We start from the raw sequence: 23,998 nt of genomic DNA, 5'->3' as shown, positions 1-23,998 counted from the left end.
ATTATTTTAGTGAATTGGAATTTGAAGCAAATTTTCGTACGTCCATGGAAGACAGCCATTCTTTTTCCTTCATCGACACATTTACTTTGCTTGTGTGGCTACCGTTGGCAAGATCCAACAACCCGAAGTTGCAGCCCTTCATTAGTTGTAATGGCGCAGTTTCTAATTTGGACTCCAACAAAAGTCGATCAATCGATTACTTATTAGACAGCGTCCTGTAATGGTAAATCATTCTGGAGACAGATTATCCGTCTCGCGTGCGCAACCAAACATTTTGTCTAGGATATAATTTTACACACACTCCGGCCCCACGAGTGTTTCTCGATTTTTCACGCTCCATGGAAACTGCATTTTGTCGATTTTACCTTCGAAACGCATCGGAACTCCGGTTTCTACAGCTGAGTGAAGACGATGCCATTCTCCGAACTTGGCCAAAAGCAAAAGAAATTGCATTTGTATCCCCCACTCGTGTTCTTTATCTACGCTTGAAAATAATGTACGCGTTTCAGATTCCCCAGACGTGTTCTTTGGTGATAAAAATTTAAAAAGTCGACTTGGCGAGTGTGTGAGTGGGTTTGTTCCAGGCAGGGCCCATCCCATGAAGTCACTATCAACGGCAGTCTGAGGACAGGGCCCACAGTTAAATTTTTTATTTATTTTTCAGATTTTACCACTTATACATGGTAAAAGTCCCCCGTGAAAGATGTAGTCTGGTTATGTGGGCCCAATGGTGATGGCCGGATCATTTGGTACACTCGCCTGTGTTTTTTGTACTTCACTCCTCGGTGATGCTGGTCAAAATTATCTATGGAAGGGATTGCGATTTGCTAATCGGAAGGCGGCAAGAATTTAACCTTTTCTACCAAAATTCAAATTGCGAAAGAAAAAACTTAAGACTAGAGTTAACAAATGTAAAAAACGGAAAAGATAAATCATGTGATAAATACAAATTGATAATTATAAATGATAAATCATAAACGTTAAATATCAATTGATAAATCATAAACGATAAATATAAACAATAAATCATAAACGATAACTCATAGCTCTCCTTCCCCCATTTTTTACCTTTTTTTCCGTGAAGGGGCGTCGTATAAGTACGTTTCCCGTCGATGGGAGCCTACAAGGCGATCATCTGAGGGAGGAAGAGAAACCTGGAGGGTAAAGGAACTAGCTGCGGTGGAAGATCCCGTCAGATCTCTCTAGTCGTTGCAGTTGTTTCTTGGTTCTGTTGTAATTGCGTCTACATAATTAATTTCAGGTGAAAACCCCGATTTTGCATCACTGCTTTCTGCATTTTACAGAAAATACTATCTTTTATCTGGTTTCTTCCGTTCTATTTCGTATTGGGTTTCGTTCGATGGTTGTGGAAGTGACGACCTTGGGGTTTGCCTTTTGTATCTTCTCATTGCGTTACCTTTTAAAGATTGTCATTTGCATCGGGTTTGAACTAACACAAGTTTTGGCTCATTTCTGAATGCATTCGAGAAAAGATGCACCTTTTTGCTTGTAATTTGGAAGGCTCGCCTGCTTCTGGGTTTCGGAATTTCAGAACTCTTATGTGCTCAAACTCCTTGCTTTTTTTGCCCAAACTTTCGTGTCAAATGTGAAATGGAGATTTTTCTGTTTATTTCTTTCATATCTTTAGCATGCAACCGGGGCTTTTGCCATTTAGATCTACCTGCCAAGTGACGTTGTGGTTTTCATTTAGGGTTTATAAAGTTATCTCTTTGGCTATGTTTTAGGTTGAACCTTGTGGAAGTGGGGGGATTTTGATTTTGGCAATGATATGGCGGAGGGCAATTCTAAAAGTGTTGCGGAGGGATTTCTTTCAACCGAAGTTCAGCGCCAGTCTGAGGAGTTAGGTGATTCTGGAACGAGGAACAGTGAGTCTGAAGTGATGAGGTTAGGGTTCTATCTGTGGCCGGCAGGAGGATTAGAAGCCTTTCCCGCACAGGAAGATATTCTGAATGAGGGATCATATTCGCAAATTGAAGGGGTTGATAGGCAGACTAATATCTCTTGGGCGGGGGAAAGATTCACAAGCACTGGGATGACCGACCTACTGCCCCACGAGAGGCTTTGGTATGGTGGATCCGACTTGGAGCTGGCTGTTGGGTCTCACAGTTCTTGGAATGCATCTACCAGTAGGAGGGGTCAGGAGGGTGGGGAGGTTTCAACTGACGTTGAAGAATGGGGCTTGGATGAAGAGCCTTGCATGGGGCAACGGGGGAATCCTGATCATGACGTCCAGCATAAGAGGCCAAAGGTTCTTTTTAACTCTCAGTAAGTTCTTGCATTGTTTCTCTACTCCACTTGTCTCATGAGCTTTGTAACCACAGTTTTAACTCTTTTGAAATGTCTGTGTAGTTACTTTTTCTATTGGAAGTCTTACTTGATTGTTTGTCTCTAGGTTCTTATTCTTCTTTTGCAGTCACACTGTTAAAATGGATACCTTCTAGATGAATGTGTTCTGTTTAAAAGCATATATGAATTGACTTACACGAGTATGAGCCATCTTTGTTCCCTTATTCATAAAAACTATGATTGTCTTTATTTTACTAGTGTACATATGGAACTTGAAGTTCATTTTGGAGTTGCTCTTGTATTATCTTTTTAGTCAGTTTCAAGCAGCATTTTTAGCACATAACATTACGAAGGTTAAAGTTATCCGTTTTCCTGCACCCATAGTAGTTAGGACTCTGATCTAAACTTTCTGCACCCCTAGTAGTTAGAACTCTGATCTAAACTTTGGATGGGTGCCTCAAGGCTTTTAATAATTTAGAAGACACCTATTTCTGTGAGGTAGTTACTGAAAATGAAATTCTTCTTTTAAATATCACAAAAGGCACTTAACTTTATTGGCATGGTTGTTGCAACTGTCAAATGGAAGTGAGTTTATATTGTGCTATTCTTTTAATAACCTATGTATTGTACTCATGGGAGCTCAAGTGATAAGTTTGCTTGTTCGTTCATGTGATCACTAACTAAAGTGAGAAATTTTGATTGTTCCCTCAAAAGAAGATGTTATCTTTGATGAGGGGTGGGTAATTAATTTTAATTAAACGTACTTGATGCGAAGAAAATGGAATCTGTTGCTAGAATCTGGAAGAGAATGGAGGAATTTGGAAGAAGAGGAAGAAAAAAGCTAAGAAGAAGAAGAAGAACGGGAAGGAAGTAAGGAGCAAGTAATTTCATTCATCATTGAAAACTATCTCTTCAATCCCGATTACACTTATTAATAACAAAACTCGAAAACAAATTCAAATTCAAATTCAAATTCCCGATTCAATGTTATTGGACTCACACCCTGAGATCAGCAAACTCGTTTGCTGATTCTCTTGCTAAAAATGGAGCCCTCCAATCCTGGATTGTAGGGTGAGAGTGCCCTTAGTCTTCCTCTTCTTTTGTTTTGTTGTTTTTACTAATAAAAAGTTGCTTTATTAAAACAAAATAATTTTATTTTGGCAAACCTGACCTTCCTATCTTCAAATAGTTCGTACCACTCGAAAAATCGGTCCATTTCATTAACCCATGTGGAAAATACTCATGGATTGAAACAACCATCAAATGTAGGGGCCTTAACTTTTATGTGTTTCATAATTTTATCTTTAGGTCCCTCATGGCACGGCACTAGGGTGTGTGATTTCTTGGAGGGAATATGTGAGGGCGAGTATGAGTAAATTCCTTGTCTCAGTATCATAACCTCTGGGAGACCTAACTTGTATAGGATTTTTCCTTTGACAGACCGAATTTTTAGGACAATGAACCTATCATTAATGGTGCCTAATTGATCAATGTTAGACATGATACGACCATTATGCAAATGTATGTACTATTGAATTCTAGCAAGTAAAGCCCGAACAAATGCAATACACATTAAGGTTACTTTCTTATTGGTTCATTTTGTGACTAGTCAAAAAATTCAAATCAACAAAAATGCAAATACCACTAAGATAAGCAAAAGAGTGAATCTCAACCAATGATTCAATCACACCGACTGGCCAAACTAAAAAATTAAGGATTGACTGCACAAGATTAACCAGAAAAAAAAGTATTTTTTTAATTTACAGACACGGGTTTTATGGTTAAGTTGTGGCATAAGTAGGTTTAACTGGGAAAAAAACTAGGTACTAGCACAAATATTGAATGTAATTTCAGACAAACGGTGCAACAACAAAAGAGGGTTAGAACGAATGATGTAAGCTGGGACATTGGTTGGGGCTGACCCAGGCAACGTAGGTAGAAGGTGAGCTGGAGTGAATGTGCAGGCAATCCCCAAGCATAACCTTTTTTTTTTTTTTTTTTGAAAATTTTGAAATTTTAATTTGAAAGCTTAATCTGCGAAGGTAGTTCCTAGTTAACCTTCAAAATGTCATATGTTTGTTGATCCCCTCTCAACATAATTTTTTTTCTGTTGAATTCCCCTTTGTTGATGTGACTTGGGCATCTAATGTGTCATTTCTGGGTTTTTCATATTACCTGCAAGGAATTGATTGAAAAATTTGTAAATTCTTTGCAGGACATTTCATTGTGCTAGCAAAGCTTACTCAGGAGCTGACTCATCTACTTCTACATATGGGGACATTGATGTTTCTCAAGGTCTTCCCCACTCGTCTAGGAATGAAATTATTCAATATTTGAATCCTTTACCAAGTGGTGGGAATGGTGGAATAGGTTCTGGTGGTGGTGGTGGGAATGATGATGGGGATGGATCTAATGTTTTAACAATGGATGACTTTGAAAACAGGATGGATCTTACAGATGATTTGCTACACATGGTGTGCTTAGGCATTATGTTTCTTTGGTAATGTTTTCTCTGTTAGTGGCTCCAAATTATTTTTGTGCTGATTTCAATTATGTAATTGCAGGTGTTCTCGTTTTTGGGCCATATAGATCTTTGTAAAGCTGCTGGAGTTTGCAGGCAATGGCGAACAGCTAGTGCTCATGAAGATTTCTGGAAGTGTTTAAATTTTGAGTACCGGAATATTTCTGCTGCACAGTGTACGTTTTCTAATTTTGACTGTTCTTTAAAATATGCACTTACAAGTGAATCGCAGTTATTATCAATATTATTGATATTATTGTTATTGTTACATGATACAAAAGAAATAGTTATGCCAGATATGTTAGAATCGAAATTTGCATGATTGAAGTATTCCTTTGCATCATACTTGGTGCTTTTGTAATGCCCGTCTCCAAAAGTAGTTGCTGGTTACGCTTTTTTACCGTACAAGAAGAATAAAGGGGAAGACCATGGAAAAATTAGATACTAGAGAAAATGTCATTGAACTGTATGTACTGGCATATTATATTAGATTTCAGTGGTCCCTATATGAAACCCAATACTGATATGAGTACTCCTGGCTCTTATAAAAGAAAATAAGGGCACCCTAGTCAGCAATACATCCAAGTGCAGATAATGGGTCTGCATCACTGCAAGGTCTAGAACAATGTTTTAAATTTTATGGAAGAAGGGACATGGTTCTATGGTAGGTCAGAATTAGTTGCGCACCGGCCTATCGATATGCTGAGGCACCCTAAATCTCTAAATCACCATAAAACTTGTCTATGAAGAATTTCAAGCATTGTAAGAGGGCACTAATTCCAGCTTTTATGGTATGATTGATATATAGAAGCCCAGAATATGACACATTGGGCTCTCTTGATTTTGGATGCTCCACATTCATCAGGCTTTGTATTTACTTTAGGACTAGGATCAAAGTTTAATTTGATAATCCTTATCTACTAAAAATGATGGTTAGCCATATCAAAAGCATACCTTCTAAATCCTTATCTCCTCCTCTAGGCCTAGAGATACCTTGTCTGGCTTGATGGTTTGGTGGCCAAAAGACCCTCTTTGTGGCCTTGGTGAGGAGATTATTGACCACCTCCTAGTTTCCTTCCCCTTCTCTTGGTTGGTTTGATGAGCATTCTTGGTCAGATTGACCTTCAATTATGTATGCCGAGAGACCTCCTCTCGATCGCCGTATGCTCCTTCGGGTTTCCTTCCCCAAATTGGGCAAGATGATCATTTCAGCTTGTGTTGCCTTCATCCCCTAGGGTATCTGGAAGGAACGCAATAATAGGCGCTTCAACGCCAAATATCTCTCTTAGTATCGGGTCACCTCCTCCATCATTGGCCTCATCTCCTCATGACTTCATTCCAGAAAGGAGTTTTCCTCTCTATTGAGGCACTCGCCTAGGGACAATTGGAGTGCCATTGCTCAGATGGGCTCCCCGATGAAACCTCCCTCTATGCAGGAATTGCAGCCTCCTCAACCAGGCTTCACCAAACTGAATTTCGATGGTAGCTCCCTCGGCAACCTTGGCATAGCAGGCTTTAGTGGTCTTTGATGATTTTGTTGGTAACCAGTTCATGTCCTATTTTGGGTCTATGGGTATTTCAGATTTCACTTCTGCCGATCTTCTGGACCTCCTCAGAGGTCTCACCATTTTCCTTGAGCATCTCTCCGATCCGCTCCACATTGAGGGAGATTGTGGCGATTGATGGATGGTTCTCTTCTCCCTCCTCTCTGCCGTGGTGTCATTGAGATGTTTATTACTCTGTTTTAGACATTCTCCCCCATATTACTTGTATTTGGTCCCATGATCCCAAATCTGCCAATTATGTAGCTGATGTTTTTGCTAACCAGGTAGCCTCCCTCCAATCCCTTGTTGTAAAGGGTGTGCTTCCCTAGTTTGTTGTTTTGCTTATTTGGTTAATAAAATTATCACTTTTTCAAAAAAAGATGGTTAGCCATGTCAAAATATCTTCTGTACCTACAATCCCATCAGCCATCACACTCCGTTTGTTTTTTCCTTCACGTGGACCCTCCTACTCTCTTAAACAAACAGATGGCTTCCTATTTTACAAAGTGAAAGCTGATGCTTGTTTGATGTTGCTCTGGATGGTGGTACATGTTCTGATGCCATCCAACCTTTTTCATGTAGATTAGGTTTTACTTTCTTATTACAAGTGTATCCAGCTGATTTGACATCCATAGTCCCACTATTTTCACGGTGCTAGCTTGGTTGACATAATGAACTCTTCCTTTTATGTAATGAAAATTGAAATCACTGCAGAAGCTTTCGTTGATGGAAAACTAGTCAGCAACATAGGGCAAGTTAGTAAATGCATTAGACCTACTATTATGTAGGGGATGCCACAAGGTTTTGCTTTTTGTTGGGCCAAATGTCGTTAGTGATTCTTTTGCTATAAAGGTTCATTTTCTAACAGAGAGGAAATTGCAACTTTTTCCTCTTTATCAACAATTACCAACAAGGAATTAGCATACTATCCTACTGTGATGTATTTGTGTTAGAATTTCTTTTCCGTTGCAGATATGCTTCTTTCATCATCAATGGGCCTTGTAATCACACATCAAATTCATGATATTGGCAATTTATCTAGTATTAAAGAAGCAAATGACTGATGACGTCAAGTTGGCATCTTTACATACCAGCAACCTTAGCAAATTCTGTTAAATAAAACTGTGACTGGTTCACTAATTTGAGCCATCAATTGGTGGGTACATGTAATGAATGACTGATTTATGTTTTCTATCATCCTGAATGGCTTTGACTTTGCAAATTGAATGTGGAATAGTGTACACATTTTAATCGTTTTCTAGTTATTTTTAAAAACAGGTGCAGGGTACTGTAAAACCACATAATATGATATATAATTTTTCATTCTCTTTCCACCCTTCATGTGTAGGTTATTTACTGTATATAGGCATGCATTCAAATCAGACACATTTACACACATGTGAGAACATGTTACATGTAGTATCACAAGTTCTAAAATTCTGCTGAGGAAGATCCACCACAAATTAGTATTACTTGACAGATTCATTAGTGTGACGATGTAAGCGAATCTTATGATTATTTGTCATGATTTGTGTTGGTAAATATTTGACAGATAAAGTTATCTAAGTCATACTTAAGTCAGTATAATTGTTATAGTTATTATTAATGTTTAACACGGTGAAAGATACTAAGAGGGAAGGGTATACAGTAGGTGAATTATGTGAACACTATTGGATCCAAAGTACTAAATGATATTGAGCTGCTATTTGGTGTCATATTAGTTATAGGGGTACTAATGTTCTCAGACCTAATAATGTAAATATGGTTCTTTTATTCCCGTTTGCGGAAATTCTTATCCTCTCTGTGTTTAGTTGCGGACATGTGTCGCAGGTACCCAAATGCCACTGAGGTTAACATACTTGGAGCTCCTTCTATTGACACTCTAGTGATGGAAGCAATGGTCTCACTTAGGTGACTCTTCTCTGTTCTGTATCCTCCATCACTAGTATCTCATTATCATTTATGGAAGTTTCTCATTTGGTTGTTGATCTCCAGGAACATTGAGACTCTAACTGTCGGGAAGGGGCAGCTTGGGGATGCCTTTTTTCATGCTCTATCTGATTGTCATGCCCTGACATGTTTGGTCATTAGTCAGGCATCTCTTGGTAATGGTATTCAGGAGATTCCTGTCTTCCATGAGAGGCTGCGCCATCTTCAAATTGTGAAATGTCGTGTCCTCCGCATTTCTCTCAGGTAGAAATCCTCATAATCTCGATTATCAATTGATTCTGTCATTACAAAGAGACATTTATTTGTTTCACATCTGTTTCATGTGCTGAATATTATTACATTTGTAGGTGTCCACAGCTTGAAACTTTGTCCCTAAGGCGTACTAATATGGCCCATGCCTTGCTTACTTGTCCACAACTACGGGACTTGGATATAGCCTCCTGTCACAAGCTGTCTGATGCTGGAATTCGGTCTGCAGTCACATCATGTGTGCTTTTAGCATCCTTGGATATGTCAAATTGTTCGTGTGTTAGTGATGAAACACTCCGAGAGATAGCTCTTGCTTGTGTTAATCTTCGTGTCCTAAATGCATCGTACTGTCCTAATATCTCACTTGAGGTTAGTTGGTATGAGCATTAGACATACTTTTTGGTATACTTCTTTTGCTGTATAATTTGCTGATGTTGTTTTGTTTTTTCCTGGAAGTCTGTAAGGCTGCCAATGCTGAGAGATCTCAAGCTTCAGAGCTGTGAGGCTATTACTTCTGCCTCAATGACAGCTATTGCTCATAGTTATATGCTGGAGGTTAGTGCAGGCCTTCTTTTCTAAAGTTTTGAATTTGCCTTGAGATATTTTTGTGGCCTTTACCTAGTAGTCTTGTTATGTGAAAGCAGGAACTAGAGCTTGATTGCTGTGGTCTTTTGACTTCAGTTTCATTAGATCTGCCACGCTTGCGTAATATAAGGCTTAGGCACTGTCGCAAGTAAGACTTGCTCTCTTGTCCTTGCTACTTCTATATTTCCCTTGATATTTTTCTAACTATTTCAATTGCTGTTGCTTTAGGTTTGTTGATCTAAATTTACGTAGTCCTTTGCTGTCCTCTATAACTGTTTCTAATTGCCCTGCTCTCCTTCGCATCAACATCGTATCAAATGCACTGCAGGTTTTGCTCAAGTCTGAAAAATATAGTTTCTTGTTCGATGTTTTAGGTGATTAGGATGCTAAGAATTGCCTTCTTGGATCATGCAGAAATTGGTATTGCATAAGCAAGAGAGTTTGACCTCTTTGTCATTACAGTGCAATCACTTGCAAGAAGTTGACCTTACAGAATGTGAGTCCTTGACAAATTCCATTTGTGAAGTCTTCAGTGATGGTGGAGGTTGCTCTATGCTCAGATCATTAGTCCTCGATAGTTGTGAGGTAGACATTCTGTTATATTAAATACGCTCATTATTATATTTTTGTCATTTCAGGGTTTATTTATTTGATTGGTAGCTAAAGGGTCTCTATATTGAATTATTTTTTTGTTTTTTCAAGAGTGGGTGTTTTCTTTTACCTTTTTTCTATTTGAGATAGCTTTACCAGACCATATGTAGTTTTTTGTTTTTTTTTCTCCCCTTTATGTATTAAATCCTTCTCCTCTTCAAGAGATTTCATTTTTCAGGAACATCTGAGTAGTGTGTGCTTGAGTTGAAGCATATCAAGGTCCTATTGCCCCAAGAGATCCATGATACTCTGTTTGGGATCTTTGTACTTTCTTTTTGAAGTTCTGTGGTTATTTGCTAATGTTTCCTTTTATCTTCGAGTCCATGAGTCTAACAGTACAATTTACAGTTTACCAAGGACATAATATCAAAGCTTTTAGAATGATCAAAATTTATCAATATCAGTTAATCATTCTAAAAGCTTTGATATTATGTCCTTGGTAAACTGTGCTTTGTAATGAACTTTTTGTTGTTTATTTTTTTTTTCATTGTCATCCAAAGCTTTATGTATTTGCCTTGTGTACTTGGATGTCTAAATCTTGTAATTGTATCAAATAATTCTTTGTTGGAAAATGAAAAAAAGTAAGAAGAAAGAAGGTTGAAGAGTTAAATTAGGTGTTTCACTCAAACACCTTGTTGTGGAGGAAGGCCCTGTTTAGCAAGGTATTTTAATCTTTCTCTTCCTTTTTAGTAGCTTATACATCTTCATTCAAAAAAATAAAAAAGAAAGTTGAAGAGAGAGGAAGAGAAATTGAAGAAGAGAATTGATAAAGAAACTGAGATGGGGGGCTTGGATGTCCCCTAGTTTCTATTTATAGCTTTGGGTTGAGTATAATTTACAGCATTGCCCCTACTTTAAGTGAAAACCTTAATTCTCTATATCTCATATTCTACGTGCCCCCTTTACATGAAATTTTGTTCATAGACGTAGTTTGACTTGTAGAATAAGATTACATCAAGAAATATAAATAGTGACAAGATAAAATGACCGAAATACCCCATGTTCTTGTTTTTCAACCCCCCCCCCCCTCAAGGTGGAGCTTATATGTTGAACAATCCCAACTTGCCACTGGAATTCATACTTTCCCAGTGCTTTAGTTAGGATATCGCCGAGTTGATCATTGGACTAAACATATGGAGTAGTTACTTCTTTCTTCATTACTGCATCTCGGATGAAGTGACAATCTACCTCTGTGTTTTGTTCTTTCATAAAAGACTGAATTGTTTGCAATGGAGATTGCCACTTGGTTATCACAATACATAGTCATAGGATCCTTTTGATTGAGGCTAAATTCTTTTTTGGAAAGAAAGGTGTGAATATATTGCAAAATGAGAGAAAAAATACAGTACCTAGCTAAAGTGGCCCTCCTCCACAACAAGCTGTTGGAGGGAAACACCCTGTTTAGCTTGAATGTCAGCTAAATAATTAGCAGATCTTGGAATGTGATTCCACTTACAATGTATTTGGGAAATTAAAATACATATATCCTCATATAACTCCCATTGCTGCCAAGGAGGTTTTGAAGGCTTTGTACACCAATTGATAATTACTTTTGAATCGCCTTCAACACAGAGAATGCCCGCCATCTTTTGCTTGAAGAGTTTCAGCCCATTATACAACCCATGTAACTTAGCATTTGTTGAATTTGATATACCAATCGGACCTGCGTATGATAAAAGAAGGTTCCCATTTTCATCATGTATTACTCCTCCAAAACCCGCAGGCCCGGGCATCCAAATGCATTTCCGTTGAAGTTTAATTTAAAATGCCCCATTGGAGGTCGAGACCAAGTTGTCATAATAGGAGATCTAGGCGGGCAAGACATTTCCGCAATAAGTCGCCAGTTTCCGCGCAAGTTTGATCCTTGTAAGTTACAAAATTCCTTCTGTAAGAGTACCCAAGAGGACACTTGCCCAACGATTCTATTACATAGAATTTTCCAAGGAAGAGATTTTTGATTAAATTTTCTGTTGTTTCTCTCTTTCCATAAATTCCAGACCATATACTGAACACAACAAGAAATTAGTATTTTCCCCAGTTTGGGAAGACAAGCACTTATAGTAGTGAAGATTATGGAGTGTAGGGATTGCGAAGGCCAATATTGTAACCCAATTTTGTTCATTAGTTCGGTCCAAACCAAATGGGCATATTTGCAATGCAAAAGGGTATGATCAGTAGTTTCAGGAGAGGAATTGCAGAATGGGCACAATGGGTCCGAGACACTATTTCCACGTCGAATTAATGCGTCCGAGGTTAAGATTTTTTTCTGGCAAACGATCCAAATGAAAAACTTTGCACAAGGTGGAATATGTAGAGACCATGCAAAAGCAACTGGATGAGCTGAATGATGTGCTTGGGGAGATATCATGAAGTGATAGGCAAAAGCAGTAGAGAACGTACCTTGCCTGCATGGCGTCCAGATTAGTGTGTCTGATGTGTTTTTGATTCTTGCTATAGAGAGATTTGTGACAAGATCTGCAACTTCCAAAGCTTCATCATTTGTTAAAGGCTTGTTTGAGATCTAAGTTCCACTCACCAGAGGTCAGCCGTTGCACAGAAACGGTCGCATCCTGAACTCTTGACAGGCGATAAATAGGTCCATGACTATCTTTGAAACGGCTTGAACCAACCCACCAGTCAGTCCAGAACTTAGTTTGAATTGAGGTCAAATTCTTAGACAACAGATTTTATCCACATTAGCTCATTGACAGTGTAGGCCATTGCTCTATATTCAGCTTATGCATTGGATCAAACAACAACTATTCTGCTTTTTACTTTTCCAGTTGACTAGATTTCCTCCCGGAAGTACACAGTGTCCAGTGGTTGATTTTTTGTCATGCTTGGAGCCTGCATAATCAGCATCAGAGAAAGTTTCAACCCAAAAGTGAGTATTAGGGTTAAAAAGGAGACCTTTGGTGATCCCTTTAGATATTTCAAGATTCTTTGTGTAACCTCTAGGTGAATCTTACGTGGATGTTCTATGAACTGGCTCATTGCAAATGAAATATTTGGTCTGGTAACTGTAGCATAGATGAGTTTGCCTACTAGCCTTTGATTCATTGTTTTATCTTTCAGTTATGGACTTTGATCATCATGAAGATCAAGTCCTACTTCCATAGGTGTATCCGCAGGTTCAGTCCTCAGGAGACTATCCGCAGGTTTAGACCCTAGGAGACCATATTCTTGAAGCATATCAATAACACATTTCCTCTTAGTCAATCTTGTTACTTCCTTGCTTCTCACTACCTCAATACTTAGAAAATATTTTAACTAACCCAGATCCTTAGTCTGAAAGTGATTTGCCAAATAGGATTTAATTGTTTCAGTACTTGACCTTTTATTCCCAGATAGGATGATATCATCTACATATACCAGTAAGATAATAATTCCATATAATCATTTCAGAATAAATAATGAATGATCACAATAACTTCTAGGAAATCCCATGGATGTAATCACTTGACTAACATTTTCAAACCAAGCTCGTGGACTCTGTTTTAAGCCATAAAGAGCCTTCCTTAGTTGACATACCTTATGTGTCTCCCCCTGAGCAATGTATCCTGATGGTTGCTCTATATAGACTCTTCCTCAAGGTCATCATATAAGAAGACATTTTTAATATCTAGTTGGAATAGAGACCAATTATGTTGGACTGCAACAAAAATAAGTATATGAACAGAGGACAAGCAAGCAATTGGAGAAAAAGTCTCAAAATATCCATCCCAAATATGTGTGTATACCTTTGGCAACATGACGAGCCTTATACCGTTCAACCTATCCATCCGAGTTATATTTAATAGTATAGACCCATCGACACCCAACTACAGCAACACCTAGAGGTAAGTCACATAACTCCCAAGTCCCTCTATCAGTTGATGCTTCCATCTCAACATCCATAGCATTCTTCCAATAAGGTTGCATCAAGGCCTATATTGAAGAAGGATTGTGCAAGTGGAGATGGACAAAACAAACTTACGATAATTATTCAACAAGGAATCCAAGGAGACAAAATGAGATAAAGGATGGCGGGTACTTTTTCGAACACCTTTCCAAAGGGCAATAGAAAGGTGCATATCACTTACCTCAAGATTAGGAGACGATGAAGAATCATGGTAAGATGTGAGGAGGGGGTCTGGATCAGAATGAGATGGTTGCTGTCGGTACTGGTATACCTGGAGTGGTTTTTCAATAGGAGCATCTCGTGAGGCTGGAGCACATTCATCAATTGGAAGAGGAATAACTGGACTAGGTATAGAGGGTTCAGGTGGAATCGACTTTGATTTAGAAGATTCAAAAAAATGAAACATCCTAAAAAAAGGTAACTTCAACAAAAACAAATGTTTTTCTCATAGATGGATAATAACATTTGTAACCTTTCTGTGTTCGAGAATACCTCAGAAAGACAGTTGATAGACTTTGGAGACAACTTATCCTTTGACTGATAAAATACTTGTGCTAAGCATACACACCATTTGGCCTCCGTAGCGTCACTGGGACATGTACTCAGAAATATGTTATTTAATTTCCCTTTTGAATTGTACTCAGAAGCACATTCCTCGTTCTACCAACCATTTGGCAGACATTTAGGCTAAGGTGGGCATTTCATTCCAACACCTTGTTGTGGAGGAAGACCCTCTATCCTAGGTTTGATTGTACTTCTCTCTTCTTTTTATAGCCTATACACACATTTTAACAAAAAAAGCATATACACCCAAAGACCCAAGGTGAACTGGAAACAAAGGTGCAGTAGGTAAAACAACCTGAATAGGAATCTTGCCATAAAGAGCAGAAGACGACATTCAATTTGTCAGAAAGCATGCAATAAGAATAAACATCACCCGAATACGTCTTAGGTACGTTCATGTAAATCAGCATAGTGCGAGTTACCTCAAGCAAACGATGATTCTTGCACCCAACAACTCCATTTTGTTGTGTAGTGAACACAAGAAGTTTGATGAATAATTACTTGTGACCGATTGAAAGAGCCAAATTTACGATCCATAAACTCAAGACCATTGTCTGTATGCAAGATACGGATAAAAGTTGCAAATTGATTTTTTATTTCATTATAAAATAGTTGAAATACATCAAAATTCGCATGAGATAAATCTAAGTACATCTACTGAAATCATCAATAAAGGAAATAAAATACCTATGACCAACATGACTAGTCACAAGACAAGGACCCCAAACGTCTGAGTGGGCAAGCTCAAAAAGTTAACTTAGTCTTATGAGATTAAACAGGAAAGGTGCTCTGGTGATACTTGCCCAGTTTACATGACTCACATTGAAAAGTAATACTAGAAGGAAGATTTGGAACTAAGTGAATCAGTTTTGTTGGAGATGGATGACCAAGTCTAAGATGCCACTGAAGAGATGAATTAGCTGTGTAATGCATGTAAAGAGTCTGGGTTGTGGTTGTCCAGATAGTATAGTCCCCCTCTCTCAGTAGCAGAACGAATCATCTTCCTCGTCATGAGATCCTGAAAGACACAATGAGTAGTGTAAAAAGTTAGAGAATTATTCATAAAATTAGCCACTTGACTACTGGACAACAAATTTAAAGGAAATTTTGGAACTAACAGTGCAAATTGAGGGGAAAGAAAAGGTGCATGGGTAACATTTCCCATTGCCTGTATTGGTGAAATTGACCCATTGTAAGATTAACGTGTTTAACGACGAGAACAAAGTCTTTTAAAATTAGAAAATAGTGTGGACAAACCTGACATGTGTTTTGTGGCACCGGAATCAAGAACCCAAGATGGGGAATGAGACACAAATAGTGCAGTTATACCTGCAGAAGGAGTCGTATGTGCAGAGGGAATAGATAGCTGTGCCATATGTTGGGAAATCTATTGCTGTTGCCTTGAGATATGTTGTTATTGTTGGATTAATTTATGTTATTCATCTGGAGCACCAAGTGGGATTGTAGTTTCCGACCTTGGTGTTGTACCTTCATGTGTAAGAGCATTTCCCCACTAGGCTTCCCAAATTTTACCCATCATCTATTTGAGTAATGATTAATGCGTCCTAGCGCTAAGATTTACCATCTCCTTAGCCTTGTCCTCTGCCAGAAATATCTCTACCTATGCCTCTACCAGTCCCTATGCATCCCTTGAACGTATCAATGGAATCAAATGTTGTAACTGATGTATTAAGGGCAGTATCTTCACCCACTAGTATCTTTTCCAGCTCTAGGCACAACAATCTTTTCAACTCTTTGTGTCCTATTAAAGGTAGTAGAGAGGTTAGGTTTTTCATCTGAGGCCAAAATTTGTGTCTTTATGTTGTCAAATTCAGCACCCAATCCATCTAGAAATTTCGCCACAAGGAGTTGACTCTGCTGTTTTTGAAGTTCCCTTTCATTTGTAGTAAAAGGATGAAAGACATTAATTGCCTGCCAAATACTCAGAAAAGAACTATAGTAGTCTGTCATAGTTCTGTTACCCCTTTTCTAGCCATTTTTTTTAAATATAATTCATAAACCCTGGAAAGATTGCTCTCTTGTCCATAAAGAGCTTCCAAGGACAGCCACATAGCCTTGGCAATTTCAAAGTTCATAACTTGACTCCTAGTATTAGATGCCATGTTGTTGACAAGCCAAGTCATCACTAGACTATCTTTAGCCTCCCAATCATCATCCTAAGGAACAGAAGGGTCATCTCTAATAAATTTCAACTTTTTCCTGCCCTTCAAGTACATTCTAATAGATTTGGACCAAGTAAGGTAATTATCACCATTCAACCTATCAAAGGTGACAGTGATAATATCTTTGCTATCAGGATTATATGACTCTTTTGTTGGAGTGTAAACTTCACCAGAGTCAGCTATATCAGATATATAAGATCAAATAAACAAATCAAATAAGCCTTCCAAAAAGTTTCAATTCAACTAGTTCAAATGGACCCCACAACGTAAAAACCACAATTAGGGCAGATATAAGATGTGCACAGATCAAACAATCCAAAAAATCCAACAAAGGGATCAAATTCAGAAGATATATTGCATTGGAATCTGTAGTAAGGTCGATGTCACCAAGTGCGCAGATGATGTCAGCAGTTACAGTTTAGGAATTTTGGTGCACACCCCTAGATCAGCATAAAAAGCCTCTTTTGGCAGTTTAGAACTAGAATATGTTATTATAACAATAACCAGTAACCCTAGGGTTTTGCCAGAGAGAAAAGGAGAAAAAATTGAATTTTTACTAACCAGTAGCCAAAGATTGGAAAATGATCCTTCCTGTATGTAGACGTCTGCTTCAAAGAGGAGAAAAACTCATAAAGATCCTTTCCCGATGCGATCTACATCTTTGATACCATGAAAAAAGTAAGAAGAAAGAAGGTTGAAGAGAGAAAACGAGAGGGAGAGAGTGGAGAAGAGAAAATTGAGAAAGAAATTGAGATGGGGGATGTCATAGTTTAGGGTTGAGTATAAATTACAACATTGCCCCTACTTTCAGTGAAGACCCTAATTTTTTATATTTCCTATTCTACATGTTCCCTTTACATGAAATTTGTTCCATAGGCATATTTTGACAAGTAGAATAAGATTACATCAAGAAATTTAAATAACGACAACGTAAAATGACCAACATGCCCCTGTTCTTGTTTTTCAACAGAAAATTATCAATGTGTCGTTAACACCTTGTCAAGGATTTAATTCATGAGATGGCAAGGAGAATGAATATGAAGTGAAAACATGAGATCCTATCTATACAATTGTGTATTTTTTGTTTACAATATCTGATTGTCCTTGAATAATTTGTGCAACAATGTCGTTATTGTTGAGGAGTAAGCTATCGGCTATCGGAATCAATGACAAAAGACGATGTATTATATGGATGCTAGTTTTTATTTTTTATTATTTTTTTGAGGGTTCCCGTACTACTGCTATGTGGTAACATCTTTAAGAAAAGGCAACGGTTTTTTATGGAGTATCTTGATCAGGATATTGCTTCACTTTTTTTGTGCCTTTTCAATTTTTATGTTTTGGAGAATTCAATTCAATTCTTGTGCTTTAGCATACTTTCTAATACTCTTTGCCTTTAAATCTGGGTGAAATGCATGTAGTCATTTTGGTGAACCTGAAAAACATGTATCTTTTTTTTTTTTTTTTTTTGGCAGAGTCTGACAATGGTGGGATTCAACAGTACTACACTGGTTGATCTCTCACTTGTTGGTTGCCGTGCCATGACATCTCTGCATCTTGCTTGTCCAAATCTTCAGCAAGTTCAGTTGGATGGTTGCGATCATCTCGAAAAAGCATCATTTTTCCCTGTAAGTTGTAGTGACGTTTTCTTTATATCTTTTTGTGAAGTGTTCTTTTCGTGGTTTTTGGTGTAAGGAAAATTCCTATCTTTTGACTGTGCTAATCCTGAACTGTGGATTTAGCTTTCCATTAGCTCAAATAGTAAAATATGATTTTAGCTCCTGTATGTTGGTCCTCTTTCTTACTGAAGTTGTTTATTTGGAGCACTTGAAATGTTATATCGACTAGTTTTGGCTCTCTGTTTTTTGCCAGTCATGATTGTTTCGTAGTTCATGTGAACAGAGATGTTTCATTGCCTTGAATTGCATCTTAGTAGTGATTTTTTATTATTGGACACTGGTTTCTGCAGTCAAGCACTTGTTAACCCTGTGCATGTAGTGCACAAAGGCGTTGATACCAAATACTTATTTTTTAAGGGTGGTATCAGGGGATGAAAGAGGCAGACCATTTTTGAAGGGTCTTATAAATCTTATTTGGATTAATTCTGGTCTCATCTATAAAAAATGTGATGTAGGTTGGCCTTCGGTCACTTAATCTGGGGATATGCCCTAAGTTGAGTACACTCCAGATTGAAGCACTACAAATGACTGTTCTGGAGCTGAAGGGTTGTGGTGTTCTGTCCCAGGCAATCATCAATTGCCCTCACCTAACATCTCTGGATGCTTCATTTTGCAGGTTAAGCTTATCTTATCTCCCATATTTTATTCTTGAGCTATATTATATTTTTTTGTGTACCTGTTTTATTTCATGCGGCATTCTAATAACCGATTTGTCCTTAATCTTTGCAGCCAACTTACTGATGACTGCTTATCTGCCACAGCAGTTTCATGCCCACTAATCGAGTCACTTATCTTGATGTCCTGCCCATCAGTGGGTCCTGAAGGTCTCTCATCTTTGAGCTGGCTTACACATTTGACTTTACTTGATCTATCCTACACTTTCTTGACAAACTTGCAGCCTGTCTTTGAAACTTGCTTACAGCTAAAGGTAAGCAATTGTAGTTATCGACTTCTATACTTCTATTGTTGCTTTTAAGACATTTTCATTTTATATGTCGTAACCTCTAAACAATCAATGGCATATATAGGTATTAAAATTGCAGGCTTGCAAGTACCTTACAAACTCATCTTTGGATGCTTTATACACGAAAGGTGCTCTTCCTGCACTCTGTGAGTTAGACTTATCTTATGGCAGCATCTGTCAATCTGCCATCGAGGAACTTTTGGCTTGTTGTACACATCTCACCCATGTCAGCTTGAATGGTTGTGTTAATATGCATGATCTTGATTGGGCTTCACGAAGTCCTTGCTTTCCGGATTTATCAACTATTGACAATCCACAGAACTGCCATGAGTCCATTGAGCCAGCTGATCGTTTGCTCCAAAATCTTAACTGTGTTGGCTGCCCAAACATAAAGAAAGTTGTCATCCCCTCAATGGCGGGTTGTTACCATTTGTCAACACTAAACCTTTCGCTATCAGCGAACCTTAAGGAAGTAGATCTAGCTTGTTCTAATCTCAACTTCCTGAATTTGAGGCAAGTGTTTTCTTTGTAATTTTCTTGGCCACTCTCTTTGCAAATTATTTTAGCTCCTAATTCTCTCTGTATTTTGTTTTTTCTCAGCAATTGCTGCTCCTTGGAATTCTTAAAGCTTGAATGCCCTAGGTTGACTAGTCTATTTCTTCAGGTAGGCATTAAAAAGAGTGTGAAATAGATTTTTTTTTCTCTAGATACATTGGTTATTAGTCAATCTACGAGCTTCAGAGTTGGCTCAAGTCTTATTATGCTGAGAGAAGTAACTGATTTTCTGAAAAAAATATGTCCTCGATGGCCACTTTAGTCTCTATATGATATGGTCTGGAGGAATTAAGGTTGAGAAAATTTTGTTTCCGAAGGGTCTTTAATAAGGCCAAACCACCCAAGAGACCTGGATTGCTTCCTGAGCAGCTTTTGAGCTGAATTAATCCATGTTTGGGAAATATATTATTTATATGTCATTCCTCTTTCCAGATACAAACAACTAGTCTTTAATATTATGTATTTCTTAAAAAAAAAAATTTAATAAATCTTTTTATTTGCATGTCATTGATTCATATGTTACTTTCTATACCTGACTGTTCCATGATATTTCAGTCTTGTAGTATTGCGGAAGAAGCAGTGGAAAGTGCAATATCACATTGTAACATGCTTGAAACTCTTGACATTCGGTATTGCCCTAAGGTATGTGTTGAAACCAATTTCTTGAAAAAGAAAAACACTACTATAGATATGAAATTTAATCTAGTTTAACTGTTATACACTGACATTTTACTTTATATGTTCATTTTGAGTAGATATATGCTGTGTGCTTGGCAAGGCTGCGATTGGTATGCCCCAGCTTGAAGCGAATTTTCAACAGCCTTTCAATGTGATTCTGGATGATTTTGGGCCTGCTAGTGTAATAATTGTTCAGCTTGCAGGTTAGGTGTTATAATCAGGTTTATTAATCACCATGAGCATATGCACGAGTTGGTTTCTCAATAATTGGTGCAGTGACTCTTGCTGTAAATACCAATTTTTTGTTGTCTCATTTATTTCGCGTTTCCTGGTATAGTAAGAGTGAATTGTCAGTTGTGGATTAACGGTGTTATAAAATGGGGTGACAAATGTAATTTGTTATTGCAATTCTATTATTTTTGCTAGTATGTGTTAATTTATCGTCATTGGTGTCCTATTTTGATGTGGACGTGAAGCATATTCTTGTTATCTTCCCTTCTTTTCCTTTTCAGGTGATGCTTTTATTTTCCCATCATTTGCTTCACTTCTTATGTCTGATATTTTTTAGGTTGATCAGTGAAGGGAATCACTAAGCTCTGGGGCAGTTGTGGCGAAATGCACTTTCTCATATCATGCATATCTTTTCTTGATGTACTATTTGCAGGCGATTCGAGATTGTAACAAAGGTAGGTGTCTACCTATGAATAGTTTTTGGATGGGCTAATGACTATAGTCTGCCCTTCCAGTGTTGCAATATGATTTTGCTGAGGTGGTAGAAAATAATTCACAAGCTGTTGATGCTGGTGGTGGTAGAAGGCCCTCCTATGCATGAGGTGATTTTTCATGTTCTTATTCGTGTGTCAATGTTGTTCAGAGTTTTATAATGGTTTAGATTTTGATATGCAGGAGTTGCTTCCTGTTGCAATTATATGGTGACCGTCTGAGGGCCTAGCTTGTACTCATTGATGTTTTTCATCGTTAGCCATTTGGGATATGATTTGGGCTTACGGGTTTCGTGGCTCCTGGACTTGGGTATTGAGTTATTTCATTAAGGAACCATTTTTGGGGAAGTGTTAAATATATGATTCAAAACTAGAGCTTTGTCAATATATAGCACTAACATCTTTGATGTATCATGTAGCCGCTTCAAGCCGTTTTATATTTGGTGTATCCTTACTGTGAAATCGAAAGGTAATTGAAGTTAAAGCGCCATTCTTATAGAAGAGCAGGTTTAGATCATTGAGGTTCTGACTGTATCAAAGAATCCCATGATACCTTGGCTGTGAAGCCATGTAAAAACCAACTTTCTAAGGAATTCTTTAGCTTTTTGGAGGATGTGGAAAACTCATTTGAGGATTGAGTCCTCTTATTGTAGGTGGATATCTTGGACGATTCCAATATTTTCATCTCCTAGCATCATCCTAGTGTCTATACAGAATAGTTACCCTAGTCTGGTCCTTTTCCTTTTTATATTTCTCAACTGCTTGCCCCTGTATTTCTTTTTCCATTTCTCTAGGTCATTGCATTTTCTTTTTATGCTTCTCCATTGGTTCAGACTAATCTTAAGCTGGACTATCTCCTTTAATTTCCTTTATGTTTTCTACAATCCTTCCAAGAGCCTCATCGCTTGGGCTATCTATAATTGCATAATTTTCCTTTTCTTGCATTTTCTTCAATGATCTCTCCCACCTGAATTCCTTAGCTTGTATCAATTTTTTCTCCCTATTTCAGTCCCTTGTTATTTCTCCATCTCCTCTCTTTCCCTTGGTGGTTTTGCTTCCTCTGTTTTTGCCTCATTAATCTTTTCCTCTTCTACCCTTCTTGTTCTTTCTTACCCTCTGCAAGCTCCTCATTTTACAATTCATTGCTTTTCTTATCTTGTTCTCTCTTTCTCACTGTTATTTTTTGGAGGACCATAGGGTCCCTCATTGTCAATTTGAGGATATCTTCTAGTTTTAATCCTACACTTGTCATCCTTTCCTTTTCATCCTCATCAGAATCAATCTAACTATCTTCTTCATTCTCTTCTTCTTCATCTTCTACATCTTTCCCCTTTTAAGTACATCCTTTTCATTTCTTCCACCCTCGAGGTCTATATTAGAAGATTGCTTTGTAGCCACCTCTCTTCTCAAAATTTCTCCATAAATTGTCCCTGTTGGATCATTTCCCACATGCTATTGATGACCTCAAACGTGCTAGAAATCGTAGGTGGGAGAGGCATGGTAAGCCTCTTACCCCTCTTAGTGGATCTCCCCTACTTTGAGGGAAGTGCAAATTTTCTAACCCTTTTCTCCCTCGTGTCTCTCGGTCTAGGATATGGTGTGGCTTTTTTATGTGAGGTCTTCTTTGTTATGACCTTCAAATCATATGATGATGGTCTTGATTACTTGCATATATACTTTCTCCAGCCCTTCAACATGAAAGCTCTTCTTGAGCAAATAATAGGTAAAGAATCCATCCATGGAGCTATGTTCATGTCTCTCTATTCTACTATTGAAAATTTTAACCTTGACATACATTCCAAAATTTATTTCCCCGATTTCACTAAATATACAAGAGTCGTGTTGGCAAATAATAGTCACTTGCCATGTGTAGGGTCTGTGGTGTTAATCCAAATGGGCTCCCTCCATGCCATTATCTTTGCCAAACATTCATTTATGACTTTGGCATCTTATACAATATTCTCCCCCTCGATGATAGAACGAATGACCTACTCATTGAGCTAATAGGCTTTTCAACCTACATGCACGAGTACAGGATGTAATGCTAGTGCATTCACTAGGTACCCATTATTGTAGACAACGTCTTCAAGTTTTGTTCTTCTAAGATATTTCAATTGGGAATTCTCCTAGATAAGGGGTTTTCAAGTCAGCCTCCCTTTAAGTCACTGATTTCCTCTTAATAAAATGGTAGGCATTGCAGAAGTACTGTCTATTGGGGGATTTAATGAACAAATGTTTTTTTCCTTTGTCAAAATTTTGAATTAATGCCATAACTTCTTTTGAGCTTGCCTTTTCTTCCTTTTGCACGTCTAAGCTGCCTTGGTTGATGTTTAACAATCTTCCCTTCAATTTAGCCACTGGGGAATGGATTTGATAAGGTTTTGAGAGGTTTCAAAGAAGTTTTATGGTGAATAAACGAGTTTTGGATGCCCTAGTGTTTAGACAAAGAGTTTGAATTTTTTTTTGGGCGCAATCCAAGTATTTATAATCTTGACATTAAGTCATTTGGAGGGATATCATCCTTTTGGATGTATTGCATTTTGCAACTCTCTTTTTTCATCTATTCAACCTTTTTTTGGATCGATCATGTTGAATAGTCAATTAAGTAAAACTTCAAAAACTTATTGTTTAACACCATATAACTTGTCATTCGGTCTATCATCTGGATGGTTAGAGCTTGGTCCATGTAAATATTTATATGCACCATTGGATGTTTACCAATTGATTGGTTTAGTTTCTGTTTGAAATTTCCAAAGTATTGGTGTTAGATCATTCTAACAACCATTGGGAGTCCTGACACCCATTCCCTTGGTCATTTAATCATATTCAAACGATATGTATATTAACTCTAATTCACTTCTAATCTTTGCAAAACTTTCATATGCGAAAGATTTTCCAACTGATCATTGGTTGCTATAATTCCACTTCAATTAATGCCTTTTGAG

General features: G+C 37.8%; 1 protein-coding gene across 8 annotated transcripts; it reads left to right on the top strand.

Annotated features, from left to right (window-relative positions):
• Positions 1-1,089: 1,089 nt before the first annotated feature.
• LOC137955808 (F-box/LRR-repeat protein 15-like) lies at positions 1,090-21,623 on the top strand. 8 transcript variants are annotated; one of them, XR_011113182.1, is made up of 20 exons: positions 1,090-1,261; positions 1,746-2,286; positions 4,523-4,781; positions 4,872-5,004; positions 8,184-8,283; positions 8,368-8,565; positions 8,670-8,940; positions 9,028-9,126; positions 9,216-9,304; positions 9,385-9,484; positions 9,571-9,741; positions 17,931-18,083; positions 18,590-18,750; positions 18,864-19,062; positions 19,163-19,611; positions 19,699-19,762; positions 20,209-20,295; positions 20,409-20,534; positions 20,900-21,017; positions 21,224-21,623. XR_011113182.1 is itself a non-coding variant. In XM_068802947.1 (20 exons), the coding sequence occupies exons 2-19, from the start codon at positions 1,790-1,792 to the stop codon at positions 20,484-20,486; spliced, it is 3,033 nt and encodes a 1,010-aa protein (XP_068659048.1). In that variant the 5' UTR covers positions 1,090-1,261; positions 1,746-1,789; the 3' UTR covers positions 20,487-20,534; positions 20,900-21,623. The 8 variants fall into 8 exon arrangements, 6 of the variants coding, with proteins under 6 accessions (XP_068659048.1, XP_068659046.1, XP_068659045.1 ...); XR_011113181.1 differs by having other exon boundaries at positions 20,900-21,164; positions 21,238-21,622; XM_068802947.1 differs by having other exon boundaries at positions 4,523-4,602; positions 4,678-4,781; positions 20,900-21,623.
• The last annotated feature ends 2,375 nt before the right edge of the window (positions 21,624-23,998 follow it).

Source organism: Aristolochia californica, unplaced genomic scaffold, assembly GCF_029961685.1.
Source record: "Aristolochia californica isolate CCGP_79_NKW_82.1479 unplaced genomic scaffold, dmAriCali1.0.hap1 SCAF_2, whole genome shotgun sequence".
In the NCBI taxonomy this organism is placed as follows: domain Eukaryota; kingdom Viridiplantae; phylum Streptophyta; class Magnoliopsida; order Piperales; family Aristolochiaceae; genus Aristolochia; species Aristolochia californica.
The sequence above is the reverse complement of the archived record's forward strand: the minus strand, read 5'-3'. Positions and strand labels throughout refer to the sequence as shown.